Below are 13,091 nucleotides of genomic sequence, written 5' to 3'. Positions count from 1 at the left end.
CTTTAGGGGGCGCAGTACGGACGCCATCCGCAGGGGGCGCAGTACGGACGCCATCCGCAGGGGGGCGCAGTACGGACACCATCTTTAGGGGGCGCAGTATGGACGCCATCCGCAGGGGGCGCAGTACGGACACCATCTTTAGGGGACGCAGTATGGACGCCATCCGCAGGGGGCGCAGTACGGACCCCATCCGCAGGGGGCGCAGTACGGACACCATCTGCAGGGGGCGCAGTACGGACACCATCTTTAGGGGGCGCAGTACGGACGCCATCCGCAGGGGGAGCTGTACGGACGCCATCCGCAGGGAGCGCGGTACGGACACCATCCGCAGGGGGCGCTGTACGGACGCCATCCGCAGGGGGCGCAGTACGGACGCCATCCGCAGGGGGAGCAGTACGGACACCATCCGCAGGGGGGCGCAGTACGGACACCATCCGCAGGGGGGCGCAGTACGGACGCCTTCCGCAGGGGGGCGCAGTACGGACACCATCAGCAGGGGGAGCAGTACGGACGCCACCCGCAGGGGGAGCAGTACGGACGCCATCCGCAGGGGGAGCAGTACGGACACCATCCGCAGGGGGCGCTGTACGGACACCATCCGCAGGGGGAGCAGTACGGACGCCATCCGCACACCATCTTTAGGGGGCGCAGTACGGACGCCATCCGCAGGGGGCGCAGTACGGACACCATCCGCAGGGGGCGCTGTATGGACGCCATCCGCAGGGGGAGCAGTACGGACACCATCCGCAGGGGGCGCAGTACGGACACCATCCGCAGGGGGCGCAGTACGGACACCATCCGCAGGGGGCGCAGTACGGACACCATCCGCAGGGGACGCAGTACAGACACCATCTTTAGGGGGCGCAGTACGGACGCCATCCGCAGGGGGCGCAGTACGGACGCCATCCGCAGGGGGAGCAGTACGGACACCATCCGCAGGGGGCGCTGTACGGACGCCATCCGCAGGGGGAGCAGTACGGACGCCATCCGCAGGGGGAGCAGTACGGACGCCATCCGCAGGGGGCGCAGTACGGACACCATCCGCAGGGGGAGCAGTACGGACGCCATCCGCAGGGGGCGCTGTACGGACGCCATCTACAGGGTTGGTGCCGCCCTCGTACCGCCTCCTCCTGGCGCTGCCCGGTTGCTAAGGGTTACAACCACATCTCCATAACAGAAAGGCGGGGCCGAGCAGTTCGTAGTCCCGCCCCTTCCACGTCAATCAGTCGCTGACGTAGCTGGCGCCAGTCCGGAGCGTCACTTCCGGGTCACAGTGTGGACGCCTCGCACGTCACGGGGAGGTGCGGTCTCTCAGGGCACGGCGTGCGTCACTGTTGCCCCGCCTCTTAGAGAACGTGATTTGCGCATGCGCTGCAGCGAGTTACCGCCGACCGAGTGAATTGTTCGTTACATATACCTGGCGCTCCCGGAATAACCGGCCCTTCCGGCTTCCGTACGTCGGCGGCAGCAGCGGAGCCCTCAGAGAGCCCCGATTTACAGGGCGTCGGGAATCAACTCCGGACCGAGGCCTAAAGGAACCCCAGCAGGGCCCCTTGCACTGGACGGGGGCCACCAGAGTTCTACTGCTGCTCCCCAGGTCTCCCCTGTACTGCTGATGGGCCCCGGCACTTCTTGTGCTGAGGACATTGGAGGGGCCCCTGGTGTATAAGTGTGACTGGAGCTCTCGGTGTGGTCCAGGGGCCCCTTGTTACATCGGCTGCTTGTAGGGCCCCGACCTGTGGACTGTTCTGTTTATGGGCCCCTGCCTTCACCTGACCTTGGACTTCCATGACTGACATGGCAGCTGCAGCCGCTGAACCCGTGGGGGGCACCAGCCCAGGTAAGGGGGCGCTCCGTGGGGGAGGGGCCGGTATACTGAGGAGCCGCTCACAAACAAGCATGGCTGGGTCAGTGCAGCCCTCAGGGGCCCAAGGTTTATCATGTCTGGGTCAGTGCAGCCCTCAGGGGCCCAAGGTTTATCATGTCTGGGTCAGTGCAGCCCTCAGGGGCCCAAGGTTTATCATGGCTGGGTCAGTGCAGCCCTCAGGGGCCCAAGGTTTATCATGTCTGGGTCAGTGCAGCCCTCAGGGGCCCAAGGTTTATCATGGCTGGGTCAGTGCAGCCCTCAGGGGCCCAAGGTTTATCATGGCTGGGTCAGTGCAGCCCTCAGGGGCCCAAGGTTTATCATGGCTGGGTCAGTGCAGCCCTCAGGGGCCCAAGGTTTATCATGGCTGGGTCAGTGCAGCCCTCAGGGGCCCAAGGTTTATCATGGCTGGGTCAGTGCAGCCCTCAGGGGCCCAAGGTTTATCATGGCTGGGTCAGTGCAGCCCTCAGGGGCCCAAGGTTTATCATGGCTGGGTCAGTGCAGCCCTCAGGGGCCCAAGGTTTATCATGGCTGGGTCAGTGCAGCCCTCAGGGGCCCAAGGTTTATCATGGCTGGGTCAGTGTATCCCTCAGGGGCCCAAGGTTTATCATGGCTGGGTCAGTGTATCCCTCAGGGGCCCAAGGTTTATCATGGCTGGGTCAGTGTATCCCTCAGGGGCCCAAGGTTTATCATGGCTGGGTCAGTGTATCCCTCAGGGGCCCAAGGTTTATCATGGCTGGGCCAGTGTATCCCTCAGGGGCCCCAAGGTTTATCATGGCTGGGTCAGTGTATCCCTCAGGGGCCCGGTATATATATCATGGCTGGGTCAGTGTATCCCTCAGGGGCCCGGTATATATATCATGGCTAGGTCAGTGTAGCCCTCAGGTGTCGGGGGTAAGTAGCCGTTGGGTTAGTATGGCCCTCAGGGGCCCGGTATATATATCATGGCTAGGTCAGTGTAGCCCTCAGGTGTCGGGGGTAAGTAGCCGTTGGGTTAGTATGGCCCTCAGGGGCCCGGTATATATATCATGGCTAGGTCAGTGTAGCCCTCAGGTGTCGGGGGTAAGTAGCCGTTGGGTTAGTATGGCCCTCAGGGGTCCGGTATATATATCATGGCTAGGTCAGTGTAGCCCTCAGGTGTCGGGGGTAAGTAGCCGTTGGGTTAGTATGGCCCTCAGGGGCCCGGTATATATATCATGGCTAGGTCAGTGTAGCCCTCAGGTGTCGGGGGTAAGTAGCCGTTGGGTTAGTATGGCCCTCAGGGGTCCGGTATATATATCATGGCTAGCTCAGTGTAGCCCTCAGGTGTCGGGGGTAAGTAGCCGTTGGGTTAGTAGGGCCCTCAGGGGTCCGGGGCCAGTGACAATTGTTTTTCCTGGCGCTCCTTTTTTCCGGTCGGTAGGTGACTGGCAGCGAGCCGCCCCGTGTGGCCTCATAGGGGTCGGCAATCGGCTGCTTCTGTCCCATCCACAGGTCAGACATGAGCAGTTGATCCCCCCTCACATGGGGGGTAAGTATAGGAGCCCCCTGGTGTCATGTGGCCTCTGAGCACTGGACCCTCACGTTGTCAGGGGGACACTGAGGCGCGGGGCCCCTGGCTGTTGCTGGTTAATGATACACACGGGCTGCTGGCGCTCACTGTCCTGCCGCATACTCCACATTCCTTTCTTGTTTGGCAGCTCCGTCTACTCGCCCTGCTGCTGGAGAGTCCATGACAGCGATGACATCACCAGGTCACACGTCGCACGCATGGAATGTGAGCAACGCCTCACCTGTGCTGGGAGATCAGGTCCTGCCCGTGCCCCTACCCCCAAATAATCCTTCTTCCCCTCAGTAGTCCAGAGTACCTGTGATCACCACCTGCCTCCACCAATAGTCCTCAGTACCTGTGATCACCACCTGCCTCCACCAATAGTCCTCAGTACCTGTGATCACCACCTGCCTCCACCAATAGTCCTGAGTACCTGTGATCACCACCTGCCTCCACCAATAGTCCTGAGTACCTGTGATCACCACCTGCCTCCACCAATAGTCCTGAGTACCTGTGATCACCACCTGCCTCCACCAATAGTCCTGAGTACCTGTGATCACCACCTGCCTCCACCAATAGGCCTGAGTACGTGTGATCACCACCTGCCTCCCCCTCTCTAGTCGTGAGGACCTGTGATCACCCCCAGCCTCCCCCTCTCTAGTCGTGAGGACCTGTGATCACCCCCAGCCTCCCCCTCTCTAGTCGTGAGGACCTGTGATCACCCCCAGCCTCCCCCTCTCTAGTCGTGAGGACCTGTGATCACCCCCAGCCTCCCCCTCTCTAGTCGTGAGGACCTGTGATCACCCCCAGCCTCCCCCTCTCTAGTCGTGAGGACCTGTGATCACCCCCAGCCTCCCCCTCTCTAGTCGTGAGGACCTGTGATCACCCCCAGCCTCCCCCTCTCTAGTCGTGAGGACCTGTGATCACCCCCAGCCTCCCCCTCTCTAGTCGTGAGGACCTGTGATCACCCCCAGCCTCCCCCTCTCTAGTCGTGAGGACCTGTGATCACCCCCAGCCTCCCCCTCTCTAGTCGTGAGGACCTGTGATCACCCCCAGCCTCCCCCTCTCTAGTCGTGAGGACCTGTGATCACCCCCAGCCTCCCCCTCTCTAGTCGTGAGGACCTGTGATCACCCCCAGCCTCCCCCTCTCTAGTCGTGAGGACCTGTGATCACCCCCAGCCTCCCCCTCTCTAGTCGTGAGGACCTGTGATCACCCCCAGCCTCCCCCTCTCTAGTCGTGAGGACCTGTGATCACCCCCAGCCTCCCCCTCTCTAGTCGTGAGGACCTGTGATCACCCCCAGCCTCCCCCTCTCTAGTCGTGAGGACCTGTGATCACCCCCAGCCTCCCCCTCTCTAGTCGTGAGGACCTGTGATCACCCTCAGCCTCCCCCTCTCTAGTCGTGAGGACCTGTGATCACCCCCAGCCTCCCCCTCTCTAGTCGTGAGGACCTGTGATCACCCCCAGCCTCCCCCTCTCTTGTCGTGAGGACCTGTGATCACCCCCAGCCTCCCCCTCTCTAGTCGTGAGGACCTGTGATCACCCCCAGCCTCCCCCTCTCTAGTCGTGAGGACCTGTGATCACCCCCAGCCTCCCCCTCTCTAGTCCTGGGTACCTTTTGACCATCTTCCGCCTACAGACCGCTGTGATGCAGTTGCACCCTGTGTGGGGGTGTTGGGTGTAGAGGGGCTGTGGCAGTGCTCCCGGGATCCTGACTCTTTTTAAGAACCTAAAAACACCTGTATCTGGCACCTATCTTGGGGTTCTGAGCGGTTGTAGGGTGGGGGGTCTTGACTCTATGATGGGGGAGGGGTTGTACAGTTTGAGTGTCAGCTCCTGAGATCAGTGATGGTTGTCCTCCTTTGTCTCCCCCAGCTGGCTGCGGTCTATGCTGTGGTCTGGGTGCTCTCGTCTCCCGCAGAGGTACCGGGTGCCTCGTCTGCATGTCTGTCCAGAGCGGAGTGCTGCATGCCGCCTGTCCTCTGCTCCACTGGGGGGGGGGATCCCTGGGTCCGATCCAGACCGCCCCCTCAGTGTGTGCAGCTGTAACCCCCACCTTCTAGGTCAGAGTGGCCCTGCTGCTGGCGTGAGAGGGTTACATAATTAATTAACCCCTTGTGTTCTAGAGACGATGCTTAACCCTTTTGTAATTAGCGGAGTGACCGTTAACTGCTGTGCTTGTGCTGTGATGTCATTACCATAATTAGGGCGTGATTATGCAAATCTTGTGAATGGCAATTGTTTTGCACAGTCCTAAACGGATTGCTTCTCTGTTTACAGGAGCACCCACCATGAAGAGGAGCACCCAGTCTGAGGGCAGCATTGGGGTGAGTGACTGCCAGTGTGCAACTCCTGTGATCAGCCTGTAGGTGGCACTCTCCAAAGGTTACTGACAAGCTCATAAATTACATGAGGAAGAGCAGAATAGTGAGTGCAGCTCTGGAGCATAATACAGGATGTAACTCAGGATCAGTACAGGACAGTCTACCATTACCACAGTGTATAACATCCATCCTCTAGCCATGCAGTCTACCATTACCACAGTGTATAACATCCAGTCTCTATCCGTGCAGTCTACCATTACCACAGTGTATAACATCCAGCCTCTAGCCATGCAGTCTACCATTACCACAGGTGTATAACATCCAGGCTCTAGCCATGCAGTCGGCTATTACCACAGGTGTATAACATCCATCCTCTAGCCATGCAGTATACCATTACCACAGTGTATAACATCCAGCCTCTAGCCATGCAGTCTACCATTACCACAGTGTATAACATCCAGCCTCTAGCCGTGCAGTCTACCATTACCACAGGTGTATAACATCCAGCCTCTATCCATGCAGTCTACCATTACCACAGTGTATAATATCCATCCTCTAGCCGTGCAGTCTACCATTACCACAGGTGTATAACATCCAGCCTCTAGCCGTGCAGTCTACCATTACCACAGGTGTATAACATCCAGCCTCTATCCATGCAGTCTACCATTACCACAGTATATAACATCCAGCCTCTAGCCATGCAGTCTACCATTACCACAGGTGTATAACATCCAGCCTCTAGCCGTGCAGTCTACCATTACCACAGGTGTATAACATCCAGCCTCTATCCGTGCAGTCTACCATTACCACAGTATATAACATCCAGCCTCTATCCATGCAGTCTACCATTACCACAGTGTATAACATCCAGCCTCTAGCCATGCAGTCTACCATTACCACAGGTGTATAACATCCAGCCTCTATCCATGCAGTCTACCATTACCACAGTGTATAACATCCATCCTCTAGCCATGCAGTCTACCATTACCACACTGTATAACATCCAGCCTCTAGCCATGCAGTCTACCATTACCACAGTGTATAACATCCAGCCTCTATCCGTGCAGTCTACCATTACCACAGTGTATAACATCCATCCTCTAGCCGTGCAGTCTACCATTACCACAGTGTATAACATCCATCCTCTAGCCGTGCAGTCTACCATTACCACAGTGTATAACATCCAGCCTCTAGCCGTGCAGTCTACCATTACCACAGGTGTATAACATCCAGCCTCTAGCCGTGCAGTCTACCATTACCACAGGTGTATAACATCCAGCCTCTAGCCGTGCAGTCTACCATTACCACAGGTGTATAACATCCAGCCTCTAGCCGTGCAGTCTACCATTACCACAGGTGTATAACATCCAGCCTCTAGCCGTGCAGTCTACCATTACCACAGGTGTATAACATCCAGCCTCTAGCCGTGCAGTCTACCATTACCACAGGTGTATAACATCCAGCCTCTAGCCGTGCAGTCTACCATTACCACAGGTGTATAACATCCATCCTCTAGCCGTGCAGTCTACCATTACCACAGGTGTATAACATCCATCCTCTAGCCGTGCAGTCTACCATTACCACAGGTGTATAACATCCAGCCTCTAGCCGTGCAGTCTACCATTACCACAGGTGTATAACATCCAGCCTCTAGCCGTGCAGTCTACCATTACCACAGGTGTATAACATCCAGCCTCTAGCCGTGCAGTCTACCATTACCACAGGTGTATAACATCCAGCCTCTAGCCGTGCAGTCTACCATTACCACAGGTGTATAACATCCAGCCTCTAGCCGTGCAGTCTACCATTACCACAGGTGTATAACATCCAGCCTCTAGCCGTGCAGTCTACCATTACCACAGGTGTATAACATCCAGCCTCTAGCCGTGCAGTCTACCATTACCACAGGTGTATAACATCCAGCCTCTAGCCGTGCAGTCTACCATTACCACACTGTATAACATCCAGCCTCTAGCCGTGCAGTCTACCATTACCACACTGTATAACATCCAGCCTCTAGCCGTGCAGTCTACCATTACCACAGTGTATAACATCCAGCCTCTAGCCGTGCAGTCTACCATTACCACAGTGTATAACATCCAGCCTCTAGCCGTGCAGTCTACCATTACCACAGGTGTATAACATCCAGCCTCTAGCCGTGCAGTCTACCATTACCACAGGTGTATAACATCCAGCCTCTAGCCGTGCAGTCTACCATTACCACAGGTGTATAACATCCAGCCTCTAGCCGTGCAGTCTACCATTACCACAGTGTATAACATCCAGCCTCTAGCCGTGCAGTCTACCATTACCACAGTGTATAACATCCAGCCTCTAGCTGTGCAGTCTACCATTACCACAGTGTATAACATCCAGCCTCTAGCTGTGCAGTCTACCATTACCACAGGTAGCGGTCTGATGGACGAATCTGGTAAATTGTGCCCACTGTACAGTATGGTGGTGGAGGGGTAAGGCTATGCGGGGTCTTCAGGGGTCGGTGGAGGGGTAAGGCTTTGCAGGGTCTTCAGGGGTCGGTGGAGGGGTAAGTCTTCAGGGGTCGGTGGAGGGGTAAGTCTTCAGGGGTCGGTGGAGGGGTAAGTCTTCAGGGGTCGGTGGAGGGGTAAGTCTTCAGGGGTCGGTGGAGGGGTAAGTCTTCAGGGGTCGGTGGAGGGGTAAGTCTTCAGGGGTCGGTGGAGGGGTAAGTCTTCAGGGGTCGGTGGAGGGGTAAGTCTTCAGGGGTCGGTGGAGGGGTAAGTCTTCAGGGGTCGGTGGAGGGGTAAGTCTTCAGGGGTCGGTGGAGGGGTAAGTCTTCAGGGGTCGGTGGAGGGGTAAGTCTTCAGGGGTCGGTGGAGGGGTAAGTCTTCAGGGGTCGGTGGAGGGGTAAGTCTTCAGGGGTCGGTGGAGGGGTAAGTCTTCAGGGGTCGGTGGAGGGGTAAGTCTTCAGGGGTCGGTGGAGGGGTAAGTCTTCAGGGGTCGGTGGAGGGGTAAGTCTTCAGGGGTCGGTGGAGGGGTAAGGCTTCAGGGGTCGGTGGAGGGGTAAGGCTTCAGGGGTCGGTGGAGGGGTAAGGCTTCAGGGGTCGGTGGAGGGGTAAGGCTTCAGGGGTCGGTGGAGGGGTAAGGCTTTGCGGGGTCTTCAGGGGTCGGTGGAGGGGTAAGGCTTTGCGGGGTCTTCAGGGGTCGGTGGAGGGGTAAGGCTTTGCGGGGTCTTCAGGGGTCGGTGGAGGGGTAAGGCTTTGCGGGGTCTTCAGGGGTCGGTGGAGGGGTAAGGCTTTGCGGGGTCTTCAGGGGTCGGTGGAGGGGTAAGGCTATGCGGGGTCTTCAGGGGTCGGTGGAGGGGTAAGGCTATGCGGGGTCTTCAGGGGTCGGTGGAGGGGTAAGGCTATGCGGGGTCTTCAGGGGTCGGTGGAGGGGTAAGGCTATGCGGGGTCTTCAGGGGTCGGTGGAGGGGTAAGGCTATGCGGGGTCTTCAGGGGTCGGTGGAGGGGTAAGGCTTTGCGGGGTCTTCTGGGGTCGGTGGAGGGGTAAGGCTTTGCGGGGTCTTCAGGGGTCGGTGGAGGGGTAAGGCTGTGCGGGGTCGGTGGAGGGCTAAGGCTATGCGGGGTCTTCAGGGGTCGGTGGAGGGGTAAGGCTATGCAGGGTCTTCAGGGATCGGTGGAGGGGTAAGGCTATGCAGGGTATTCAGGGGCCAGCTTTGTTCCAGTGACGGGAATGCATAATGCTTCAGCAGATGAGACATTGTGGACAGTTTGGGGACGACTCTTTTCTGCTCCTCTGTGCGCCCGGTGCGCAAGCTCCATAAAGAGTCTGGAAGAACCTGACTGGCCGCACAGAGTCCGGACCTCAACCCATCCAGCACCAGGAACAGAGACTACGAGCCGGGCCCTCTCCTACCACATCAGGGTCTAACGTCTCAAGTGGTGTCTTGGATGAAGGGGTGAAAATCCCCACCGACACCCTCCAAAATCACCTCCCAGGAGGAGTGAGGGGAGGACCTTCCTAGAGGAGCAGACAGAGGGGCAGCTCCATGTTAATACAGAATTGGAGGGGTCACTTACTTTTCTCCATATAGTATGGATGTCACCTAGACTCGGCAGGACATTAGGGTGACCCTGGATCTGTGTCTTTCCCAGTTGCCCGGTTCTTCGGCTCAGGCGGGAGCGCTCACCATGAAGAAGATTGGGCACAGAGGTGTGGACTCTACAGGGGAGACCACGTATAAGAAGGTGGGTGCAGGGGGTGGTGACTCCCCGCGCTCTGTGTTGTGAGGGGTAACCTAAACCTTCTCTTCTTCCCCCAGACCACATCGTCCGCTCTTAAAGGTGCCATACAGCTGGGGATCACCCACACGGTGGGCAGCCTCAGCACCAAGCCTGAGAGAGATGTCCTCATGCAGGATTTCTATGTGGTCGAGAGCATATTCTTCCCTGGGTACGTGTGGCTCCTCGGGTGTCCAGTAAGCCCTGGGGCAGATTGTGTGACGTGATGTCTTGTCTTACAGCGAGGGCAGCAACCTGACGCCCGCCCATCATTACCACGACTTCCGCTTCAAGACCTACGCCCCGGTGGCTTTCCGTTACTTCAGGGAGCTTTTCGGCATTCGGCCGGATGATTATCTGGTGAGTAGGGGAGTCCAGCGGTGTAGGGGTTAATGATGTGTGTGGCCCCCGGACTCAGTGCCTGTGTTCTGCCTGCAGTACTCGCTCTGTAACGAGCCCCTCATTGAGCTGTTTAATTCTGGGGCCAGCGGGTCGCTCTTCTACGTGTCCGGAGACGACGAGTTCATCATCAAGACGGTTCAGCACAAGGAGGCCGAGTTCCTGCAGAAGTTGCTGCCTGGATACTACATGGTAAGGACTGCCCGCCGGGTGGTAATGTGGTGGTGGACAGGCAGAGACCCCCCCCAAATAACCCTGCTTCCTCCTCCAGAACCTGAACCAGAACCCCCGCACCCTGCTGCCCAAGTTCTACGGACTGTACTGCGTCCAAGCCGGGGGCAAGAACATCCGCATCGTGGTGATGAATAATCTGCTCCCCCGCTCCGTGAAGATGCACCTGAAGTACGACCTGAAGGGCTCCACCTACAAGAGGCGCGCCTCCCCCAAGGAGCGGGAGAAGAGCTTCCCCACCTACAAGGACCTGGACTTCATGCAGGACATGCCTGACGGACTCTTCCTGGACCTCGACATGTTCAGCGCCCTGTGCAAGACCATCCAGAGGGACTGTCTGGTAAGGAGCAGTGGGTGGGAGCTCTAGCCCTCACCGCTTGCTGTCAGCGAATAGAGACCTGACCTAGTACTTCTCACAGCTGAGAGGCTGTTGCAGTGTGTCCGCCTAGATAATCTTCTGTGAGGTGAATGTGTCGCAAATCTTTTTCTGGTCCTGATAGTCTGTTACAGTGTGTTAGTGCAGGCTCCCAGAGGATAAATGTTGTTTCTCACAGCAAGCAGAGATCTTGCAGAAGATCAGGACTAGTACAGGAGGCCAGAACAGTGTCATGGCTGCCTTCCTCCTGGGTGCATGGACTTTCTCATCACTTGTGTTTCTGCTCCAGGTTCTGCAGAGCTTCAAGATCATGGACTACAGCTTACTGGTGGGCATCCACAATATGGACCACGCACAGAGGGAGCATACCGTGGTGGACGGCCAGACGCAGGCCGATACGCGGAAACCGGCTGCACAGAAGGCACTCTACTCCACCGCTATGGAATCCATCCAGGGCGAGGCTCGGCGAGGGGGCCCCATAGAGACGGACGATCAGTAGGTCCCTCATGTATTCTGCTGTGATTCAGCATGGAGGCACCCGGGGGGCACGAGAATATGTCATCTGTCCTGAGGGTCTGCCTAATGCAGGGGTCTCTGTGTCTTTAGGATGGGCGGTATTCCAGCTCGTAATGCGAGAGGAGAGCGCCTGCTGCTGTACATCGGGGTCATCGACGTCCTGCAGTCCTACAGGTCAGTCCTCCCCCCGCCTCGTCCTGCGGCCTTGCCCCTGCCTGTCCTTGGGCTTAGTCCGTCCATTTGTCTCCCTGCAGGTTCATTAAGAAGCTGGAGCACTCCTGGAAGGCGCTCGTCCACGATGGGGTGAGTTGTCCCTGTGGATGTGTTGTTGGGTGGCGTGCTGTCCATCTCGCTGTGGTAACGGTCCGTTTCTCTTTAGGACACGGTCTCGGTTCACAGGCCAGGCTTCTACGCCGAACGTTTCCAGCGCTTCATGTGTAACACAGTGTTCAAGAAAGTGCCACGTGAGTAGTCAGAGGGCCCGGGGCCAATCTATCAGCCCCTCCCTCACACTAACCATGTGTCCCCTCCACAGTCAAAGCCTCGCCCTCCAAGAAGAGCCGGATCATGCCCGGCATCACCCGCAGGGCCACCCAGCCTGCGGTGCCCTCTCAGCTACAGCTGACAGGAGAAAGCAAGCAGTACCTGAGCCCAGAGGGCGATCAGGGTGAGTGCTGCCATCTCTCCTCTGTGTCGTAACCCTCATCCTCCGCTGTCTGACCACTATCTCTTATCCCAGAAGGTCCCTATGGACGACCTGACGTGCTGCCCCGCACCCCTCCCGTAGATGAAGCTGCCAGTGACTCCCTCGCCACCACTCTTTCCACATCGTCTTTAGGCAGTGGAGGGTTAAACTCCCCGGCACACAGGTAGGTGCTGGTTCCAGGGGTCGGTGCAGGGCCCCTGTGGACGCCGCGCGCTCAGGATTTGTCTGCTTTGTAGGGCGGTCGGTGTAGAAGTCCACAAATCGGAGACGACCGAGAACGAGGCGAGCACAAGAGAGAGGTGAGTGGCTGCGCCCCCTGATCCTGATCCTGGGGGCCCCTGGTCTGTTCTCTGTAACGCTGGTTGTCCTCCCTGCAGGACGGCTGACTCTGGCGCACACCCCGCAGAGGAGGAGGAGGAGGAGGAGGAGGAGGAAGAGGAGGCGCTGGATGCCAGTCAGATTGAGACAGAGATCTGTTTTGTGAGTAGCTCTGCCGCTTCGTGACTTGGCCTGCCGGGGGCGCCGTGCTGACCCTGCCTCTCATTCTCTTCACAGTGATGGGACTTGGAGAGAGCGTCCAGGACACTGTATTATTGGACATTGGGGGGCCTGGAGCCCCCGGTGAATGTTACAAGTGGGGGGCCCCCCCCCCCTCACACCGCCTTATGTGCAGTCTCCCCGACTTCCTAGATGGTATTTTTGGAGCAGACTGACGGTTTACGGACTTTGTGCTGTTCTTCATGCTGCGTTGAGTAAACTTGGACCAAAAACTGAAAAGCGTTTGCTGCCTACGTTACCCGTGCCAGAAGAAAGGGCCCCCCCCCCCCCCTCCCTCCTGTGCCAACTGACCTGTGCCCGGGCATTGACTTTACATGTAATAAGAAGTGCA

General features: G+C 57.8%; 1 protein-coding gene across 2 annotated transcripts; it reads left to right on the top strand.

Moving 5' to 3' along the window:
* The first annotated feature begins 1,347 nt into the window (after positions 1–1,347).
* On the top strand, positions 1,348–12,888 carry PIP5K1A (phosphatidylinositol-4-phosphate 5-kinase type 1 alpha). 2 transcript variants are annotated; one of them, XM_040411883.1, is made up of 16 exons: positions 1,348–1,840; positions 5,675–5,721; positions 9,849–9,941; positions 10,016–10,146; positions 10,217–10,334; positions 10,413–10,565; positions 10,645–10,944; positions 11,270–11,475; positions 11,587–11,670; positions 11,751–11,799; positions 11,876–11,960; positions 12,032–12,163; positions 12,239–12,365; positions 12,439–12,501; positions 12,580–12,682; positions 12,758–12,888. In XM_040411883.1, exons 1-16 carry the CDS (start codon positions 1,789–1,791, stop codon positions 12,758–12,760), a joined length of 1,746 nt encoding a protein of 581 aa, XP_040267817.1. In that variant the 5' UTR covers positions 1,348–1,788; the 3' UTR covers positions 12,761–12,888. The 2 variants fall into 2 exon arrangements, with proteins under 2 accessions (XP_040267817.1, XP_040267816.1); XM_040411882.1 differs by having other exon boundaries at positions 12,236–12,365.
* Positions 12,889–13,091: the final 203 nt, after the last annotated feature.

Source organism: Bufo bufo, chromosome 11, assembly GCF_905171765.1.
Source record: "Bufo bufo chromosome 11, aBufBuf1.1, whole genome shotgun sequence".
Classification (NCBI taxonomy): domain Eukaryota; kingdom Metazoa; phylum Chordata; class Amphibia; order Anura; family Bufonidae; genus Bufo; species Bufo bufo.
This window is presented reverse-complemented; position numbering and strand designations above follow the sequence as displayed.